This window comes from Leucopleurus acutus (genome assembly GCF_964270905.1).
Source record: "Leucopleurus acutus genome assembly, chromosome: 14".
In the NCBI taxonomy this organism is placed as follows: domain Eukaryota; kingdom Metazoa; phylum Chordata; class Mammalia; order Artiodactyla; family Delphinidae; genus Leucopleurus; species Leucopleurus acutus.
In genome coordinates, this window is record NC_139156.1 from 36,996,683 (window position 1) to 37,019,769 (window position 23,087).

At 39.5% G+C, this 23,087-nt stretch overlaps 1 protein-coding gene across 3 annotated transcripts in view; it reads right to left on the bottom strand.

The window, feature by feature from the left end:
• Positions 1-8,818: 8,818 nt before the first annotated feature.
• The window catches only part of STAMBPL1 (STAM binding protein like 1), a 43,578-nt gene continuing 29,309 nt past the window's right edge, over positions 8,819-23,087 (bottom strand). For 2 of the 3 annotated variants that reach the window (XM_082854056.1, XM_082854057.1), the window contains 7 exons: positions 22,897-22,992; positions 20,409-20,766; positions 19,223-19,347; positions 17,128-17,265; positions 11,925-12,037; positions 10,329-10,428; positions 8,819-9,131 (listed from right to left, as the gene is read on the bottom strand). In XM_082854056.1, coding sequence (XP_082710182.1) covers positions 9,075-9,131; positions 10,329-10,428; positions 11,925-12,037; positions 17,128-17,265; positions 19,223-19,347; positions 20,409-20,766; positions 22,897-22,992 — 987 coding nt within the window. In that variant the 3' untranslated portion in view covers positions 8,819-9,074. Of the gene's footprint in view, positions 9,132-10,328; positions 10,429-11,924; positions 12,038-14,919; positions 15,023-17,127; positions 17,266-19,222; positions 19,348-20,408; positions 20,767-22,896; positions 22,993-23,087 lie in introns of those variants that run through there. The other variant, XM_082854058.1, reaches the window with a different exon arrangement.

The following is a 23,087-nucleotide window of genomic DNA, read 5'->3' on the forward strand; positions in this document are numbered from 1 at the left end:
TCTTTTTTTTTTTTTTCCCGGACGCACCACGCGGCATGCAGTATCTAGGTTCCACGACCAGGGATGGAACCTGTGGCCCCTGCAGTGGAAGTGTGAAGTGTTAACCACTGGACCACCAGGGAAGTCCCGGTTATCTATTTGTTATATAACAGTGTGTATATGTTAATCCCAAACATTTTATAGAGGAAGAAACAGAAGCGTTCCCTTAATATCATTATATAGGAGAGCTGCCAACTTCTCTTTTACCCAACTGGCCCAGGAGGTACAAAGATGTATAAAAATACTTTCCCTGCCCTAAAGCGTCTTTGTCTCAAAGCACTTTTCTGCCCAGGCTGTTTAGCATCCTCGCAGCTCCCCGGCTGGGTGCCACTTGTCCTCCTGGGTGTAAATATCTGAGTGCGGTCAGCAGCCACTGGCTGTCCTTGGGAGTTAGGAGGTGGATCTCCATGGAAGCATCTCACTGCAGAGACCTCAGAGTCAAAGATTTAATGCCTGTTTGGTCCAGAAAATCCAAGCTTCCCCTGGTCTCCTCTTCCCTGTAGCTTCAGCCAATTAAGATTAATACTACAAATAATAAGAGCTGGCATGTGCTGAGTAACTGTCATGACCAGATCCTGCCAAGCCTTTTATATTAGGATCCCATTTTATCCTACAACAGCCGTATGGATTGGATAGTCTCACGGCCTTTTTACGGACGGAGCAACCGAGGCTACGAGTGGTTAAGGAACATACCCAATGTTATACTACTGGCAGAGATGGGACTTGGGCTTGCTTCCAAATCCATACTCTTAGCCTTGAAGCCAGCATTTCTCAGAGCAGGTCACAGAGGTCAACCTCATCGGGACCTCATTTTAAATGGACAGATTTCTGGGAAACCCAAAGCCTGCCAAACTAGGAGGTCTGAAGCTGTGGCTGGGAACTTGAGCTCTAATCAGATTTCTCTGGTGATTCTTCTGCACGTCAAAATTTGAGAACCACTGTTAACGTGCTATGATTGAAATTTTCCAGTTGCAAGTTTATGCTTACCAGGCAAGGCACTCCATGCCCACTAAATTGAAACTTAAGGATTAGTGTACAAATACTTGGAAACAGATTACTTTCAAAATTGAGGCAAAGATCACCAAGCATTCCCGTTGTAGTCCCTGCAGGGTTTTAGGTAAAGCGAACCAAGTTGACTGTAGTGTTGTACTTCACATTCACCACCAGAGGGCGCGAGCTCTCCGGTAAAGAAAAGGACGTTTCGAACACTCTCATCTGGAAACTGGCGTGGCCCGAGGCAAAAATCAGGAAAACCTGAACCACCCACCGAATGTGCATTAGTGAAATGTTCTTTCCTTGTGAGCACCCAACCGCAGTGCCTAAGCACCTTCTCCCAGTCATAGATCAGTGACTCCTCCCCTTCATGCCACAGATGCCCATGACTTGGAGGACTGGACAGGTGGCAGCATCTCTCGATGAGCCTCACATGAATCTCCAGAGGAGGTAAACCCAGCAACAGACAGGTTTGGCTGCTTCATGAGTCCTCTTCTCTCCCCTAACAATAGCAAACCAAACTCTATCTGACACTTCTCCTATGACCACCAATTTTCCCAGAACGGGCCCATAGAGCCCCTGAAGATGACATGAGTTTTTAATAACATTGATCCACATCAGGCAACCTTTGCTGCGAGCATATGAGCAAAAGGAAGCACTATTTTTTAAAAACGAATAATTCTCCGTTGTCTGTGTGGCATCATTTGTGTAGTCAGGCCGAGCTTGAGTACTTTTAGCAGGATTTCAAACAAAGAACAGCCTGGAAAAGAATCTGCAGTTCCTGCAAGGAAGGGGGCTGTGTGGGCCAACACAGTCACTGACTGCAACTAAGCTTATTCAAAAAGATCGGACACAAGAGGGAAGACATATGGGAACATAAGTTTATGTATGACTGATTCACTTTGTTATAAAGCAGAAACTAACACACCATTGTAAAGCAATTATACCCCAATAAATATGTTTAAAAAAAAAAAAGATCGGACAAAAAAAAAGAGAGAAGGAGATGGGACAGCTGGGGACGTGGTTCTTCTGCATCAGAGTAGGAAAACCAGATGTTTAAGTAATGTTTATTCCTGGGACAACCAAGTCAATTCAGGTAATGTTTGAAGGGCATATACTAGAGATACAAAGAACAAGGTTCTGTCTGTATGGGACTTACAATCTGTGGGGAAAATGGACATTAAACAAGTAGCTAGGGTGCATGGTGAGGATTACAAAAGTGGAAATAGACGGGGTAGGAGCTCTTATGACCTCAGGGGAGGCCTCCCTGAGGAAGTAGTGCTTAAGCAGAGGTTTACAGATAACTAGGAAAAAAAGCGGGGGGGGGGGGCGGGGAGTGAGAGGATTGAGGCTGGACAAGAGGAAGTAGGGCATATAGGGAATGTGTTCCAGGCAGAGGCCCAGAGATGGGACAGGGTGCTGCAGAAAAGAGAACACAAAGAATTGAACCCACACATAGACTTTAGAAGTACGACTATACTTGACTATAATTTTCCAAAGTAGAGTTCATAACATTTTCTCTGTGAAATATCTGTCTTGAAATCAGACACCGATTACAAGCTATTAAGGCAACGCTGAGTGAGAACTTTGTTATCTCTGATTCGCTTGCCATTCCCGAGCATTTTCTTACAGGTTAAATCAATTCCTCATCTCAATTTCAGAAATGTATCTGGGAAACAAACACCCTAAAACCACCATCTCTCACTCTGATTTGTTCCTGATGGCTCCAGCTATTCCTGACTGTTCTTTACGTGGCAACTTCATGCCCCTTAAAGATGGAAGGGAATATAAATGATTACCACTTGCCTGATTGGTTTTGTAACATGTTATCTTCAAGGAAAACAGATGATGACACAGGCTCCTCTGTAGTATAGTTCATGACAGTTTTCAGTGGCCTAAAGCTCAGGGGTCCTTAAGCAGATTTCCTCTTGTTGGAGAAAAAGCACTGTAGTCACACCAAATTAAAAGATGTCCTTTTCACATTCTCATATTCCTCTTAGATCCCGTCTTCTATTTCTTTCCCTCCTCATTCAGTTTTTGAACCTTATTCCTCAGTCCTCTCCTTGGATCACTTCTTTCCTCCCCCACTTTAGATCTCTCTGCATCTGCTACAAAGTAAAACTCCTTAAGAAATGGGCTAAAATCATTTAACTTCAACCTTCCTTTACAAAATGGCATCACCTAATATATTAAGCAGGTGAATTGTATCCTCCAAATTTAGAACTAGCCCTCATCCTTAAAAACAGAAGAAGTTGTGATTTCAGATGGATGTTCTGATGTAATATTCTTGTGAATTCATACACCACTGCATTTAATGAAAAGCAAAAGTAGTATTTTAGAGCGCTATCACTGTGGCTCTAGTTGGTTGCAGCCCAAATAGTTGACCATCCTTGATAAAATAAAATTCTGCTTCTGAATTTGGTTCTAGTGAACTTGATAAAGGCCTGGGACTGGTCACCCACAACAATAAGACTGTGATGAGAGTGCATTCTAGAAACCTCAGGCGCCTTCATCATCACCTCTGATTTTATTATTAAAAGTTGGCTTTAAAAGAATTAACTTAATAATGTATTGCTCTGTCAAAACTACAATGAGATATCACATCACACCTACTAGGATGGCTATAATAATAAAAAAAATAAGTGTTGGCCAGGATGTGAAGAAATTGGAACTTTGTACATTGTTGGTGGGAATATAAAATGGTTTAGCTGTTGTGGAAAAGGTAAGCGTAGAACTACCGTGTGACCCTGCAATTCTACCGCTAAATATATACCCAGCAGAATTGAAAACATACACTGAAACAAGTACACGTTTGCACTTGTACAAACAAATAAGTACATGCATGCTTACAGCAGTGCTATTCACAATAGCCAAAAGGTGGAAACAACCCAAATGTCCATTGATGAATGAATGGATAAACAAATTGTTGTATACACATACAGTGGATGAAAAGGAATGCACTGATATATATGTTAAAATGTGGATAGACCTGTAAAAGTTTACGTTAAGTGAAAGAAGCCAGACTCAAAAGTTCACATATTTTACGATTTCAATTATATGAAATCTCTAGATAGAAAAACTCATAGAAACAGAATGCAGATTGATGATAGCCAGGGGGTGGGGTAGGGGAATGGGGATAAATGGCTTAATGGGTAAGAGGTTTTACTTTGGCGAGATGGAAATGTTTTGGAACAAGAAAGAGGTGATGGGGCTTCCCTGGTGGCGCAGTGGTTGAGAGTCCGCCTGCCGATGCAGGGGACACGGGTTCGTGCCCCGGTCTGGGAAGATCCCACGTGCCGCGGAGCGGCTGGGCCCGTGAGCCATGGCCGCTGAGCCTGTGCGTCCGGAGCCTGTGCTCCGCAACGGGAGAGGCCACAGCAGTGAGGCCTGCTTACCGCAAAAAAAAAAAGAGATGATGGTTGTACAACACTGTGAATGTCCTAAATGTCACTGAATTGTTCACTTTAAAATGGTTAATTTTATGTTATGTGAATTTCACCCCAATAAATTACTTTTTAATAAAAAAATTAAGATTATGTATTGCCCTGGAAAAAATGTCAGTAAGTACAAAGCTTTATTCCTGAAAAAAACCTGCTACATCGGTTAATTCACACACCTCATTTCTGTAGGTAATGAAACCTTGCCCAAAGTCAAGAATAGAGTAAATTCCTTCTGGTTGTTTGTTTTTCTTGTTCATCAGCCTTTATATTAGGAGGACACAAAATGGAGCTTATTTTTTGAACAACCTATAAATGTTTTTCCTTGAAAAATTGAAGAGAGGAATTTTAAACATCCTCTTGGGACTCAAGAATACAGATTCACCACTCATTACACAGACACATCTGGGACGCACCCAGATCATGACTAATTTGAGTACACAATTTTAGTTTTTCACAGTCAATGCTGGTTAACTCGATGCAGATGAATAGTTAATCCTCCTTGACAGAGGTAAAACAAGACAAAACTAAACTAAACTATTTGTCTCCATTTGGTTTTAGAATGTCTTTTGGTCTAGATAATGCTCAAGACATTGACTTCAAACAAATTAAGTAAAGCCGGTCTGCGGTCTACAGTATTCTAATTCTACCCTCTCTCCTCCAGGGTCCTTCTCCATTTTCCTGTTTTCTCTCCCTCATCCTCTGCATCTCCCCAGACTAACTAAACTAATATTTTTGTCAGCTGCCCCCAAGAAAAATATATTCTTGCCTCGTGAAAAGCCAAGATGCTAGAAAAGGAAACAAGTTTCTTAAAAAAACAGAAGAGTTCTTTGCATATTGGTGTCTTCACAATAAATAACAAGCTAATGTCTTCTAAGAATAAGGAGCTGAAAGTTTACCTTTCTTCCTTTATCTCTGCCAAAAACATGACATTTCTCAAGCATCCTTTTCACAGAAGACATTCGCCTGCTAGAAAATTCTGCAAGACATGCTGGAAGAGAAACATCTGCTTTCCACATTTGGGACAACTGTAGCTGGTTTTGCAACAGAAATTTCGATATAAGTCCAAACCATTATAATAAGGCAGTTTCCAGCACGACCGAAGTGGGTGCAGCAGAGGATGAATTGGGGGGAAAAATACTGAACCAATTCTAGGATGTGGCCTTAACTGATACTGTATCTCAAATATAATGCCACTTTTTCCACAAGTAAAATTCTACTAAAAAGAAACCAAGAATAACTTCAGTAGCTGAGAATAATCCACAGACATCCTGCTTTGCTCCAAGGTCTATGGAGAAGAGAATGATTTCTGCATGAAACAAAGAAAGTCATTTCCATTCCATCTCTGAGAAAAAAAGAAAACAAATTCAGTAAATATTTTTTGAGGATTATATTAGTTTGCTAGGGTGGCCATAACAAAATACCACAGACTGGTTGGCTTAAACAACAGAAATTTATTTTCTCACAGTTCTGGAGGCTGGAAGTAAGAGATCAAGGTGTTGGCAGATTTGGTTTCCTCTAAGGCCTCTCTCCCCGTAGACGGCCATCTTCTCCCTGTGTCATCACAGGGTCTTCCCTCTGTGTCTGTGTCCTGATCTCTTCTTCTTGTAAGGACACCAGTCACATTGGATTAGGGCCCCCTCTAGTGGCCAAATTTTAATTCAATTACTTCTCTAAAGGTTCTTTCTCCAAATACATTCACATTCTGAGGTACTGGGGGTTGGGACTTCAACACGTGAATTCTGCGGGGGGACACAACTCAGCCCATAACAAGTACGTACCAGGTGTCAGGCACTGAGTACAAACAGACCAGCATTCAAAACCAAAGGAAATTCTCAATACTCTGTAATGACCTATATGGGAAAAGAATCTAAAAAAGAGTGGGGATATATATATATATATATATATATATATATATATATATATATAACTGATACACTTTGCTGTACAGCAGAAACTAACACAACATCGTAATCAGCTATAGTCCAATAAAAATTATAAAAAAATACAAAGGAAGCTCAGGCGTAATTGGTTCATTTTCTACAGAAGCACAAATCTGAAAAGAAATGAACTAGCTTTGCCTTTGAAGGTAAGGAAGTGGCAAATGGGGCTCTGGAATGGATTCATATTCAAAAGAGGGAGCTGCACTGCCTGCTGGGAATGAGATCTTCCAGAGGAAGCTCTTCCAGGGAACGTCAATGGTCACACACCCACCCACTCACGCGCGCACACACACACACACACACACACTCACACTCATACGGGCCTCCACGGTGACTCACGTGGGCTCTGCTCCCGGCCAGCCCAGCCCTCCGCGGCGTGGCCACATCTCTGATGGTTCCTCTTTCAGACACAGAACATCAGGAACTCATTCTTCCACGCAGGGCGAGTCATAGGTTTGCAGCCTCCAGGAGTCCTTCAGCTCTGTGACAAGGTCCTCCTGGGAAGTTTGGTTAGTTGGGTTTGCACCTGGCAATAAGAAAACCATACGCCCTTCAAGAGCAGCTTTTCAAACTTCGTCTCAGGCCTGAGATTCTGCGTCCCCTTGCAAGGGAATAAAAATGCCAAGAATGCCCCACTCCCTTAGGGAATATGATATATCTTTTTAATGAAAAATGAGTTCCCTTCTAATTTGCTGTTCAGAAGCGATATAATTGGCTCTGAATGCTCAGAGTAGCTCTTTCTATTCTCTCCAGAAATCTAAGAAGCCAAATGTTCTTGGCTTTCAATTGAGTCCTTTCTATCTCTAGGTACCATTCAATGCATCGTTTTTTCATCAGACACCTCTCATTGGACACCCTCTTGGTCTACTACTGTATCTTTGGTTTCCGCTCTCAGGATATCATTCATTTCTCAACTCTCCCTAGTCCCAACAGTCATTGTTACTTGAATAAATTACATAATCTTTTCCTGTGATCAAGTATGTCAGAATATCATGCTGTCCTTAAATGCTAAGACGTCGAGGACAGCATCACTCGGGGGAAAGTGGGCTGTCCGTGGAGCCAGGCTCGCGGAGCTAATATGCCCTTAGCTGTGGAAGACTATAGACTCAAGTCCCCGTGCATTGGGCAAGCAAAGCTCTTGCTTCTGGAGTCTGGGACCTGAACTCTCCAAGCCTACAAGTTGTCATAGGCAGAAACGAGTCACTGAGCTGCCCACAGTAGGCTCTTTATGAATGAGAACTAGAGTAGAAGCTAGGTGACATGATACCTATATTAGGGAAGAGACAAGTGGGGGCGGAATGTTATCTCGTCCAAGCACAGAGTGCAGGGAATATTCCTCCTAGGAATACAGAAATCCTTGAACTAAAAAGTGGATGCTAGTACATGCAAACAAGATCATTTAGGCAACTCAGATATAATGCCAGGAGGACAGCAAAGTCTGGGAAAGCTGAGGTTGGCACAAAAAACATTGGGAAGAGAGAAGGTTAGATCGGATCAGATTGACTTCCATTCTCTCCTTTTATTGGGGCTACATTTTCTTCATAATGTTTTCCTACCAATTCAACTTGCCAACATACTCCGTCAGTCCCCCATTCCTTCTATTAATCTATTATCTTTTGATCCAGGTAAATGCCTTTATTATCTGGGTACCAGTCACAAATTCCATTCCAAGCCTTGGTCATATTATAACTCGGTATTCATGATACCCTATTCAGTTTAAATACATTTTTCTTCCTATTCCCTGTGCCTTGGTTTATATAGATACTTTAATTATGAATGTTATTTCCAAATGATTTTATTTATTCTTTTTGGTTGAGAATTATCAGTATTTCCTATACCTCATTTTTTCTCCCTGTCATCCCTATTGATTTTCACAGAAATAGGCTTTACATTTCCATCTGAGCCTTTTTTTATTCCTCTCTCAAGTGTCTCTGCTTTTAGTCCTCTAAATCAAGTTAATGAATCATCGGCTATCTCAGGTCCTCTGACACCTGATCCCTGAGTAGAAGCTCAGGGCTCTGGTCTCCTACACTAAGATTGACTACAGACTCTGAGCCAGGATTCGCTGACACTGAAAACACACGATGGGCTCAGCTGTCTGCAGCTGTGTTTCTTCTCACATCCTTCTTTGACCACCGCAGGGAAAAGTCTCAGAAACATATGGCCTGTCTTGGAAACCCCCTGGTACTCAGAATTTCTTATGTGGAACTACATTTTACAGGAATAAAAATAATACAGCAAAACATCTAAAGCTCTGAAAACACATGCAGAGACCTCTAAAAATACAACAGTATAACTTTTAAAAATTGTGAATCACTACGTTGTACACTTAGAACTTATATAATATTGTACACCCACTATACGTCAAAAAAAAAGTTTAAAAATTCCAGACATATTGTTGTTTGTGGCACAATTTATTATCTGGTCATAGTATTTGGGCACATTAATAGGTATTGATTTAACTCCATTGTAACCTCTCTTGAGACAAAGCAACCCAAAAAGAAAGCTTCAAAATGTGCAAAAGTAATAAATATCAAACTTTCTGATCTAAAATGTATAAATATAAAATGTCAGTCATTTCTGGAAACATCTTAAGAAAATCCAGCAACCACAGGTCCATGGGTAAGTGTCTGGCGTGGACGGTGCTAATCTTCGGAACATATCACCTCAGATCCAGTACGATTATTTTTATGTCTTTTACCAACACATGTTTGCATATCTAGGAAAGAAAAAATTGGCTTTACCTCATGATGTTTAACATGATTCTCTTTAGGGAGGGAGTATGGATTTCCTAATTTAAAATGTTTCTAATTTAAAAAATATTTCCACTCAGAACAAATACAATCGTATGTATTCATTTTCAACAAGAAGAAAATGTTTACAAAAGGTGCAAGTAATTTTCATTTTAAATAAATTCTAAGTTCAAAATACTTTCTCTGACGTCACAGCCAGGGAACAGCCAAGCAAACAGAAAAGGACTCAAATAACGTTACTTTGGGGCTATACAAAGCTAATCAAAAAAATAGGATTACAGTTTTCATTGAACTGTTATGAAAAACTAATTTGGCCATATCAAGCAGAAATAATTCAGGACACATTTAATATCATTTTCTTTAATAATCGTTTGCTTGCTGGGACCCTGGAGAAAACTGTTAATTGTTTAAGTATCACACAGATATGTAAATGGAAAGGAAACTTTATGTATAATCAACTCTGTTACAGAAATACTGTCATTCTTTTGTAAGTAAATAGTAATGACAAGAAATCAGAAGAAAATACAAAGATTGCTTAATTTTATGAGATAAGAAAATTCCAAAGTAAGCAATAAAGTGTTTTATCCTATATTATATTGCTACTATTTCTCTCCTTAAAAAAAAAAAAAAAGAGGCTTATGTGTTTTATAGCTGGAAGTCTCTACCTCTTAATCTCCTTCACCTATTTCACCTGCAAACCCCCTTCCCTCTGGCAACCACGCATTTGTTCTATTTATGACTCTGTTTTGTTTTGTTTTTTAGATTCTACATATAAGTGAAATCATATGGTATTTGTCTTTCTCTGTCTGACTTATTTCACTTAACATAATACCCTCTAGATTCATCCACGTTGTTGCAAATGGCAAGATTTCATTTTCTTATGGTTAATATTTCATTGTGTGTACGTATATATCTCACATCTTTTTAAGCCACAGGGGTGTAATATATAGCGTAAGGAATATGGTCAATAATATTTTAATAACTTAGTATGGGGACAGATGGTTACTAGACTTACCATGGTGATCATTTCATAAGGTATGAAAATGTCACTATATTGTATACCTGAAAGTAACATATTACATCAACTATTTTCAATCAAAACAAAAAGGAGGGGGTGAAAAATAAACACTATGTGCAAAAAATAACCAACATTGTCTACTCACACTGAACAGCCTGGGGTCCTTGGTGTGTGGATGAAAGCCCTTCTTTTTACAAGCGGAAACCTCAAGCATGCCAGCACTGGTGAGCCTGAAGATGCCGGTGCTAAGTTTCAGAGTGAAAAAAAGGTACAAAAATTAAGGATCATTTGGGCTTTCCAGATGCTTTCATTTGAATGGCACAAGCATACATATTCTTCAAATGGAATGGAGAAAGAAACGACACACTAAAAATTTTACAGTGATTTTTTTAAACTAGTGTTGTGCTGACGGCCTAGAGGAAGACTGAAGAGACCAATGCTACTGCCAAGTGCCTGAACTGCTGTGTGAGACCTTGGGAGAAAAGCTGAGACCCCATAGGAGGAAATTGCAGGTGATGGATATTTCTAATTTCTCTAATACATGCATATCTCATTTTATTGTACTTCACTTTATTGCACTTCGAAGATACTGCATTTTTACAAATTGAAGGTTTGTGGCAACACTGCATTAAGCAAGTCTACTGGAGCCATTTTCTAGTATTTGCTCACTTCACATCTCTTTGTCACATTTTGGTAATTCTCACAATATATCAAACTTTTCCATTATTATATTTGTTATGGTAAAGTGTGATCAGTGATCTATGACTCGCTGAAGACTCAGATGATAATTCTCATTTCTGAGCAATAAAGTATTTTTAAATTAAGGTATGTACATTGTTTTTTTAGACATAATGCTACTGCACACTTAATAGTCTGCAATGTAAACATAACTTTCATATGCACTGGGGAACCAAAACATTCATGTGACTCACTTTATTGTGTCAGTTGCTTTATTGTGGTGATCTGGAACTGAACCTGCAATATTTCTGAGAAATAAATAGTATTTATAGCTGCAGCAAATATTTACTGAGTGCTGGCTGTAGTGCCAGGCACTATGCTAAGCCCTTTATGTAGACTATCATCTAGTTTCACCTTCACATCAATCTGTGATGGATAAGTATCAGGGATGAAGAGACTGAGGGTCACAGTGGTCAGGTATCAAACCGGGATTCCAGTATCAGTTTGTCTGATTCCTCTGCTCATAATCGTGCTATGATAGTCACTGTCCTCCACATTTAGGAAAGTTTTGGAGATAATTAAGCTAAGGCTGGGAATTTTCTTCTCTCTCTTTTTTTTTTTTTTTTGGGGGGGGGGGGGCGCCGAACGATTCAGCATGTGGGATCTCAGTTCCCGGACCAGGGATGGAACCTGTGCCCCCTGCAATGGAAGCGCAGAGTCCTAACCACTGGACCGCTAGGGAAGTCTCCAAGGCTGGAAATTTTCTCACAGCAGAAATCATACAATAGAACTAAGATCTCAGACGGCAAACTGGAATAACATCTGCTTTATCCACTTCAAGGTCATGTAAAGAAGGAAAACCAGTAATTCTACCACGGAAAGGACCTTTAAAAGCAAAAGATGGCAGACCTACAAGTTATGGAAGCCAGCAGGCACCAGTCTCTTTTTCCCAAGGGCATGGTTTGCCTACTTATCCAAGTGCTACAACCTGGTGTGTGGACACACCTGAACCTAGCAGACCCAGACAAAGCCTTACCTGAACCCTCTCAATAGCCACACTTACTCTTTATGCTTCGGTGAACAGACAATGGCAATGGCCTCTGGCAACATGAGCTGATAAGAACAGTGAGTGTGGAGGTCAACACTGGATAAGAACGCAGTTTGGGTTGGATGTGTCTATAAAAAGAAAAGAGGACACTCTTATTGGACAATCCTATTGGACAATCAATAGCTGAGTGCTGGCCAAAGTCAGAGCCCATGCCAAGAAACAACTCTAGTTATTTGCTTTTTCTTTTTTACCGTCATTAATCAAATGAGGATTCTGAAAATGTCTTGCTGACATAATCCTTCCCTTTATGCATCTATAGAATAACTACAACTTTGAGAAGAGGCTCTTGGGAGCGTTTATGTACTTTCTGCTTATTAGGATAACATAAAACTGAAAACTTGCCAAAGCCTTTACATAGATCTTCATTTAATCATCACAACTCATCTGGGAGATATTTAGTGTCTCAGTTTTACGTACAAGGATCCTGAGACTCCTTTAAGGAACTTGCTTGCAAGGAGCACAACTGTGACTGGAAACCCAGAGACACTTATATACAACACCGCGGACATAAAAGGAAAAGTTTCGCTGAATATTCCACACTATGCTGGTATCCCTTCATGGATCCCCATTCCCTACAGATGAGGGAACAGAGCTCTCCAAGGTGTTGAAGATGTTTGGGACTCATCTCGCAGGACGGTAGGGAAGGGGAGACTATAAATTAAAAGAGCTGTCTTCCAGGTTTGGGGCTATATACAGACCTGTGTTTAGGAGAGACAAACACATGCACCCACATGATTTGTAATTCACAGTAAACCCCAACCACCCTTGAAAAAGGGGTGCAACCACTTAAATCATGTTTCCAACATCCCCGTCATGCTGGGTCCTGGCTCCATCACTCCCTAGTTGTATGACACTGCAAAGATTCCATAACCTCCTCATGCCTATTTCAGCAATTGTAAAATAAGGATAATAATCATTTTCTTCATGGGATTGTTATGAAACTTAAATGAGACAATCCATGTAAAATTCTTAAAACAGTGCCTAGCACAGAGATAGGAATCAAAATCATTAGCTTTTATGATTGCTGTTGTTATTGCTGTTTTTATTGTAATGTTGTCATTTTTTAATTTAAGTTTTATTTTATATCAAAATATAGTTGATTTACAATGTTGTGTTAGTTTCAGATGTACAACAAAGTGATTCAGTTATACATATACAGATATCCATTCTTTTTCAAATTCTTTTCCTATATAGGTCATTACAGAATATTGAGGAGAGTTCCCTGTGCTATACAGTAGGTCCTTGTTGATTATTTTATATATAGTAGTATGTATATGTTAATCCCAAATTCCAAGTTTATCCCTCTCCCCCTTTCCCCTTTAGTAACCATAAGTTTGTTTTCTATGTCCGTGGGTCTATTTCTATTTTGTATATAAGTTCATTTGTATCATTTTCTTTTAGATTCCATGTATGTGATATCATATGATATTTGTCTTTCTCTGTCTGGCTTACTTCACTTAGTATGATAATGTCTAGGTCCATCCATGTTGCTGTAAATGGCATTATTTCATTCTTTTTCATGGCTGAGTAATATTCCATTGTATATATGAACCACATCTTCTTTATCTATTCCTCTGTCGATGGACATTTAGGTTGCTTCCATGTCCTGGCTACTGTAAATAGAGCTGCAATGAACATTGGGGTGCATGTATCTTTTTGAATTATGGTTTTCTCCAGATATATGCCCAGGAGTGGGACTGCTAGATCATATGGTAGTTCTATTTGTAGGTTTTTAAGGAACCTCCATACTGTTCTCCATAGCAGTTGTACCAATTTACATTCCCACCAACAGTGCAGGAGGGCTCCCTGTCTCCACACCCTCTCTAGCATTTACTGTTTGTAGACTTTCTGATGATGCCCGTTCTGACTGGTGTGAGATGATACTGCATTGTAGCTTTGACTCGCATTTCTCTAATTTAGCGATGTTAAACATCTTTTCATGTGCTTTTGGCCATCTGTATGTCTTCATTGGAGAAATGTCTATTTAGATCTTCTGCCCATTTTTTGATTAGGTTGCTTGTTTTCTTGATATTAAGCTACATGAGCTGTTTGTATATTTTAGAGATTAATCTCTTGTCAGTTGCTTCATTTGCAAAAATTTTCTTCCATTCTGTGGGTTGTCTTTCCTTTTGTTTATGGTTTCCTTTGTTGTGCAAAAGCTTTTAAGTTTAATTAGGTCCCATTTGTTTACTATTTATTTATTTATTATCTTTTTTTTTTTTTCATTACTCTAAGTGGTGGATCGAAAAAGATCTTGCTGTAATTTATGTCAGAGAGGGTTCTGCCTATGTTTTCCTCTAAGAGTTTTATAGTATCCCATCTTACATTTAGGTCTTTAATCCATATTGAGTTTATTTTTGTGTATGGTGTTACAGAGTGTTCTAATTTCATTCTTCTACATGTAGCTGTTTTACACTTTTGCCAGCACGTCTTATTGAAGAGACTGTCTAATGTTGTCATTATTAACTAGAGGGCATAGGTGCATAGAAACCGCTTCATGCCTTTACACAGAACTATGATCTGTTGAAGAAATGCAAGATTTCAAAACCCCTTTCTACTTTATTTAATAAAATGAAGGTAAAATCCATTGATACCTATTTATAGAAAGATAAATGTCTGGCAGGGAAAAAATAACTATTGGTCTGCATAGACCTAGATCAACTGAAGAATAGAAATTAACTTTTAAAGCCCAAACCTTTAGTGAGGGCATGAGTGGGAGGGTCTGACTGCCTGTTACCTGATTCATACATAGAGCCTTCTATGCCTTGATGAAAAAGTAAGAAGTGTTCAAAGAAGCTCTAGTGCTATGGAGGCAGCAAGCAGATTGTCAAACAGACAAATCACTTTCCCTTCAACTTATTTCCAGACTGAATGCACACTGTTAAGACGTTCTGTTGTTTGTTTTTGTTTTGTTTTCATTGTTTCTGTTTTGTGTCTTTGTGTTGCACCTTAAGATATTCTGAGTCCTTCATTTCTGCCAAGAGGAATCACTCCAGCTCCAATAAGGACAGCTCGCCCATGGGAGAATGGTGCTCCAATCCCATGCCCCCATTCTATGGAGATAAAAATGATGATGATGATGGTAATGACGATGATGACAACTTCAGCAGCTGATTCCATTTATCACAATTGAATAACATGCCAGGCACTGAACTAATCACTTTTCCATGAATTAATTTTACAAGATGAGATGAGTGCTGTTATTATCCCCATTTTACCAGATGAGGAAACTGAGCTAAGCAGAAGAGTAAATAACATGCTTAAGGGCATAGAACTAGTTAAGCTGAGACGCCTAAATTGAAATCCAGATCCGTCTGATTCTGATTCGACCTTTCTTTCCGATGACCAATTTATATCCAAAAAATGTTAGCTCTGGAATTTGTTGCTATCGTTATGCCAATAAAGACCATCACAAAAAGTCATTACAACCACTGAGTTTAGAAATACAACATGTTACTGATTTCATTGAACCACAACAATCTGACCTGGTAAAATTTAAAAAAAGCAAAGTCTTAGGATTCTAAAATTATGCTAAATTCATTATTTAAATGACTTCATTGTTGCATACATTATATGTACATGTCATAAGGGAAAATCTTTTGTTTCTGATCTGGGAAATGTTTTATGAGATAAACTAACACTGACTTTTCAACATAAGCGTAATTTAACTGTCATTCTTTCTCAGTTTATGTTACAATTGCTTTGCTACAATTTGTTTTCCTTTAAAATGCATTCTTGTTACATCAAACTAAATAATGCCTTTAAAATGACCCAATTTCTAAGCAAACGGTAAGGCGCATACTGGTAAGGAAAACAAACAGACATACAGAAAATTTTTGCAAAGTCTTCATTATAAATAATTTCTTGTATTTGAGAGGTGATTTATAGTTTTCAAAGGGCTTTCACATCTAGTATGTTGCTTACAGCTCACACAAATCGGTGAGGGAGAGAAGGCATTCATTAGCTCTACTGGATCAATGAGGGAACCTGGAAACAGGACACTAAGAGTCCTGATCGAAGGACTGTACAGGCACACAGTAATTTGCAGGTGGAGATAGGACTAGTCTCCTCTGCCCTCCTGAATTACAAAACACCAAACGCTTGGTGATTGTGTGTGTGTGTGTGTGTGTGTGTGTGTGTGTGTGTTGAGGTGTGGGTGAGGATGTGTGTCCTGCCCCTCCTCAATACTTCTCTATAAAGCAAGTAAAATAAAAAATGCCTCCTTCTCACTCTTCAGAGGCCCTTGGAGGTCCCTAGGATGTGCCCTGGAAACCCTGACTAGCATCTCATGCCGTGAGATGACTTGTTCCTACCCCAGGCCCAGATGCGTGAGACTGAATGGAAAAATGTCCCCGGATAGATGAAACCATGGATAGGAAAAGTACACTATCATCACCAAATATCATCAGCTACAATATTCTGAGTTCCTAGAAAAAATGTGCTAAGTTCACTGACATTATCTCACTATCACATGAAGTCCATTATGGTCCCCATTTTATGGATGATAAGCTGATGCTCAGATGGCTTAAATAACTTGCCAACATTCCTATAGTGAATTCCTAGCAGAGCTGATACTTAAACTCATGTCTTTTGATTTGTAAGCCCTTTCCTGCTCCTATGGTGGCCTGGTGGATGTTGGAACCCAATGTTTTTGGCCCTACTCCGTGGCTGTTTATACAGCGACGCATACATCCTTGGCCTGTAGGGGAGGTGAAGTGGAGGGTAAGGTCCCTATTTGATATGTACAAACACGTTTTTAAAAGAGACCTTTTCAGAAATTTTCTTAAAATAATTTACTTTAGACCCACAGCCATGGGAAAGAGAATGTTAATAATTGTCTAATCATATTAGTTAAAAATCTGCCTAGGTCTCCATTAGACTATATAAAATCATCAAAACAAGTCAGCTGATTTCCAAATGTTTATCTCTTTTCCAACTTGGGATGGTAGGAAAGAGCATACTATAGCCCTCTCCAAATCTGGATTTGACAGCTGTAGACACGGCCTAACATTGAAGAAAATGCTTTAAAATGATGACATTTATAACACTTGAAAAATTTTAAAATAAGAAACTATTTCTTAAGCTAAACTTCCTCCAGAAGGAGAACAGCCCGCCAAAAAAAAAATAAATAAACTGAAACCCCAAATGTGAAACATACATGGATCCATCCCAGAGTGAGGAGATTGTGTTGATCCTGAACACCGAATAATTCTTCTACATTCTCCACGTCACAATAGTCTGGTCCTGCAGACTGTTTTGGCACGATTAAGTGGGTAATAGTAAATTCATTATGCGTCTGAAAAACAAATAGCAAAGAGAATAATAAGCATCTGACAGGAAAAAAAAAAGCCTGAGTAAGAAGTATAATGTTTTAACAAGACTAGAAAGTGCCCACCACTTACATCATCATCCTCTCACCCCGACCCATCACAATTCAAAAGCAAAGCCCCACACCTGAACACGGATCATCTGCCCAAAATTTGAGAGTCAGTTGTTTGGAGCCTGAAACCCATTTTCACAATATAAAATGTATCATAAATAGGAATTAGCATCCTGGGCTGGTCCCTGGAAGTTTAGCTAGTAAATAATGGTGTGTTATATTACATCTGCAGTGGAAAAAATCAGAACAAAACAGTAGCAGGTTTATTTGGCGGGGAGATGCTAAGTAAATAATTTTGTGGTTTTATTGAAGGACATTTCTAAGGTTTGTGAAGGTTGATGGTCTTGTTTTTAGTTTATTGTTATTTAATTTCGCGTGAAGATTTACGACTTTCTTCTACTATAGTGGGGGGGCGTAGAATTCACTGGGATTTTCCATAATCAAGGTAATGTTTTGGATTGGCAATTAGATAAAGAGAAAGGAAAAACAAATTGCCCCTCTTAGGTAAAAGATAAGAGTTGAAAGGAAGAGGGCTGTAAAGTAGTGATAGGATCCTCAGAAAAAAGAAGTTTGTGTGCTGAGGAGCTGTCCATCCTTGCCCAGCGCCATCTTGTCTCTAGTCTTAGGGCACTTCGGCAAACTGGGCCCTATTCCTTTGGCCTTGATTACAACACTTCTCTCCATCCCAGCTCCTCCTTTCATGGCTAACTTTATGTATTCTAAACGTATGTAGTATAAACATCGGCTTTCAAGGAACCCCTTCTTGACCCTCCCAGGCAGGGTTTCCCAGGTACACCTTCCCATGATACCCTGCACTTCCACTGAGAGCACCCAGCTCCATTTATAATTAATCATCTCTCTGGTTCTTTATAAGCATCACATGGCAAAGACTGAGGCTGTCGTAGGTGACTGAATGCCTGTCTGATGAAGGAATGAATGAAGAATGAATCAATGAATGAGTGAATCAAACTAAGTACAAAATGTGGTGTTGGGGAAGAAGCGTCCATAGTATACTGCCCCTTGCAGGGCAAAGAAGGTGGCTGTGGGGAGGAGATGGCAGGTCACTCTCCTTTGCTTGTCTCCTGTGTTTCTTCTGCCCTGGGGGAAACGTGATGATGCAACACTGGAATACAGTAGGAGAATGTGTGTTGAATGAAACATCCTATTCAGTTAAATAACAGTTTCCAAGTAAATGTTTAGGGATGAAAATGTGTCTGGACTTAGAAACATAAACTGATACCCCACAGAGGGTACAAAGGCACTTCCAAAGAAACATTGTTCCTCTTTCTTGAAGTAGGAAATTAAATGTATCTTCTCTCTTTTATCTCCTTCTAGTTTGATATTGTCTTTCATCACTTATTTCTGATAAAATCTTCCATACTTAAATATGACCTGTGCTATAAGACTGCAGTTTGTTGAAACTACTGCGTTAAAGAAAACAACAAAACCCTAGCTTTATTCTGCATGTATCTGAAAAAGGGTGGCGAGATTATACCTACCACAGACAAAAGCAGGTTGAGTTAATCATAGGAATATATGTGAAACTAACAATTGCAACGGAAATTTGATTCAGGAAACTAGATGGTTCTGGAAATCTGAAAGCCACCCTTTTTCTAAACAAAGATTTAACTTATGGTTTGATTAGTTAGTTCTTTACAATAAACTTTCATAGTATCTCTGAAATTTTACAATCCATTTTCTAGAAGGATAATTCCATTAATAATGACAGTAGTTTTATGAAATTAATCTATATTAAGTTAATTTCATAATGTTTACGAAACTTAGGATGCTCTTGTTCTGCTCAGCTTATCACAAGAAAGCCAGCTCTACTGAAAGTATCCTGTGCAGGGAAGATATGAAACAAACACCATACCAGTTTCCCACAGAGTATTCCACAGGTTTCTATTCCTCTCACTGTATTAGATTCTGCCAGGAGCAGAAATCTGTGGCAAAGATCTCTTGATAAAACGACGTATCTCAGTCCTTCAACCACTAAATCTAAGAAACAGAAAAGGGAGAAAAGACAAAAAGAAGAAACCTTACATCCCATCCTTCAAAACTGTTTTTAGCAAGTGACTGCAGGTAAATATAAATTTCAAAAATGAAACAATCAGATGCTCCACTTTCTGTATTTCATTTTAAAACTTGTAAAAGTGAACATTGACTAGAAGGAAGGTAAAATTACCCCTTGCATATAAATTATTTATCTACAAGTGGGAAGGTGCGAGCACGTTTACATCTTTGTGCCTTATATCAACTATTTACATGTATGTGTGTGTTTTCTTTTGGCACAAAGTGCACAGGCTGCATAGTATACATCTCATATTCTATAAGTGGTATGATTAGTCTTTTTGTGTGTTTGCCATGTGTTACTTATATCTTATGAAAGTTGGTGATCATTAGGTAAGAGCACCATGTTTTTTGAGACAATTGGCAGTAGAGTAATTTATAAAATGGTTGCTTATCATAACTCTTTCAAAATAAATGGAAATATAAATTCCACTTAACAGTGTCTGCTGGGAAATTTTCCCGTTTGGTTTTGGAAAGCTGCCAGCACTGATGTAGCAGTCCAGGCAGCACTAACTTTTGGCAGAAACACATAACCCCTTTGGAGGTTAACACCCATGTGTACAGATCCTCCTGGGCCAGGGAAACGCTAAATATTTAAATTTAATGACTGAACAAGGTTCTGAACAAACAAGTTTTCCAGCATCTCCTTTCCTCTCCAGTGTGTTTACCTTTAGGATTCAGTGCTTCTTGGTCAAAATACGTGAAAGGAAAAAAAATTGCTTGGAATTTTTCTCTCTTAAGATCTCTGTACCACGATCAAATACAGTGCTGTTTATCATGGAGCCTCTGTTCTACCAGGGGGTAAATCACGTTTCCGGAATTCTGAGGTTACATATAGCAAAAGTCAGGTGATATTGTCATTCACACCACATCATGTAGGGGAACTACCACAACTAACAATAAAATGAGGGGACCCCTCCCAGATGTCACAGAAATATGGTTCCATTAGAGGAGATTCCACGTCTTGTGGGGTGCATTTCCTCACTTACTCTGAACAGCACTTAGAGTTGCAGCTGGCTTTAAGGCCCTGTTTACGGGAGGCGAGTGGCCAGCGTAATTGGTTGCATCACTTTTATTAGGCTGATCTGCAAATACATTCAGCAAGGAATTGTTCTGGTGTGTGGAAAAGCAGGACAAAGCACTCCCATCAATCTGCTCTGACTGCGCTGGAGTTTCCTGGCTTCGCATCTGACTCCGGGCTAATTCTTGCTTCTTGAGCTGATCTTCGAAAAACAAGAACTGCTCCGATTCTAGCTGCTGCTGGCGCATCTGAGCGATCCGCTTCCTTTCTGCCTCTATCAATCTCTGATGCTCCAGTTTTTTGAGAATTTCAGCTTTATATTTGTTCTAAAAAAATGTGGTTGCCAGAAGAAAAGGTTAGTTTCCAAGGCAAAAGCATCAAACTGGGATTAGACAGTTTCAATCTTCTAGCAGACGGAGAGACACAGCTAGATACTGCGATATGCCCACAGGGACACTCCTGAGACTGCCAGGAAAATATGTAACATCGTGGCAAAAGCCCCTTAATCTGATTACAGGAGCAGTTCTAAATCCACTCATATTTTACCAGAGACGGGCCAGGACAATCAAGTTCCCTCCACCCTCCTGTGCTTTTAAATATTAGTAATCAAAGTCAGGATTGTCTGCACAGCCTGACTGATCAGACCATACCTCAGAAATAGTTATATCACCCTGGACTGCACTGTCCAATATAGTAGCCACTAGCTACATGTGACTACCTAAGTTTAATTCAAATGAAATGAAATTAGAAATTCAACTCCTCAGTTCTCACTAGCCACACGTAAAGTACCACGGGCTAGTGCCTCCCATATCAGAGAGTGCCAAATAGAGCATTTCCATCATCATACAAAGTTCTGTGGGACAGTGCCACCCTAGAAGCGTTTGCATTAGACTCTATAACTCATACTGCTGGAACTTTATGGAGAAGGGGGAATCACTAACAAATGGTTCTCAGAATGTGGTCCAATCAACTCTATCAAAACAAACTACTAGGAGTTTTGTTAAAAATGAAGATTCCCAAGCTCCCCAGTCTTAACAAAAATATCCAGGCATTATTAGGTCAAAGAATAAATCTTTAACAAGCTTCCCAAATAATTCTGATGAAAACTAGACTCTGGGAGCTACTATAAGGCAGGGGTGAGGTGGGGGACAGAGCTTACAGCAGTGTAAGCTTACATCAAAACAGCTTACACTTTGATATGCACTCTGGGTCTTGTTATAGAGCAGACTGCCCTTCAGCGGGTCTGGGGTGGGGCCTGAGAATCTGCATTCCAACAGGCTCCCCGGTGATGTGCGTGTTGCCTGTAGCAAAGGCTTATCAGTGTGTCTGTTCATCTGTCCAAGGCATAAAGCCTGCCATTCCATCCCCCAAAGATTTCTACATGTCATATACTTGGGATCCTACTGTGGACTAGGAAGTAACTGGTGTCACCAAAGGCAGACCAGGTAACAACTGCTGAGGCCGCTCCTCCCAGAGCGCTCCTGAGAGGACCAGCATGCACATTGCTGAGTAGGGAAGGGAGCTTAACTGGGCTGTTAAATTAAATCCCTTCCTGCTGTTCTGTCCAAGCTGCCAAAATCACTTTTATCTTTCATAGTTCAAATCAAATCATCAGTAACCACACTGGAGGAAATCTTCTCATTTCAACATTCCTTCTGTCACTCAGTGCAAACAGCTCACTCAAACCTGCCTTCTAGCTATACCAAAGGAAGCAGAGAAGGCCTGTGACCACACTCCGAGGTAACAAGATTGGACTGAACTGAGAGTCAGTAAAAGTGACAACTTCCAAAGCACATAAACACATAGCCAAACAAAAAAGCAAAACAACCTTTATCATTATGCTGTAAACATTAAGAGTTCAAGTGTTGAACTGGAGTATCTTATAGACTGACTGGTCAGCTGCTTCTTTCAATGCCCTTCAGTCTCAGACGTCATTTTCATTTTCACTCTCTATTTAATAGGAATCCAGGAGCCATCACCCCTTGGTGATATGATTACATTTCACTCATATGGTTAGCCATTATTCCATCTGATGTGATACTGATTACAATATTTAAGAATCAAATTCACACTTCCAAGGCATACGTAATTAGACACATCAGAAACTATATACTGTTCGCCCTACCGCTCTTACTGTCTCCTTTCATTGCTAAAACGCAGCCATCTGGCTCAAGATTACATTGGCAAGAGTTGGTCAAAAAGCTCTGCTTAAATCACTGTAAGAATCTATTTCCTAATGCTTCACTTTATTAGATGTTGACAGGAAATAAAAATACCACATCCTTGGTGCAAGTGCTTAACCAGGATATCAACATGAATTTTTTATGGGTTTTACGTCATTGTATTTTTAATTTTTAATTTGAATGCATACGACATTTGAAAAACTCATTAAAATGAAATTCAAAAAATATTTGCACAGAAAACAGTCATGCAATAACTGTAACAACTGAACTTACTTCGCTTTGCAAATATTCTTGGTATTCTACGTTATATTTCTTTAAAAGGTCCTTTTTCAATTCATCTGTCCTTGGGAATGCAATCTCCTTCAGTTTCTTTTAAAAAATATATATATACATATTGATTAGTGGGATTTTCAGTATAGTCAGCTTTCAGATCATCAGCTGAGAAAGAAAAACAGCTGGTATGT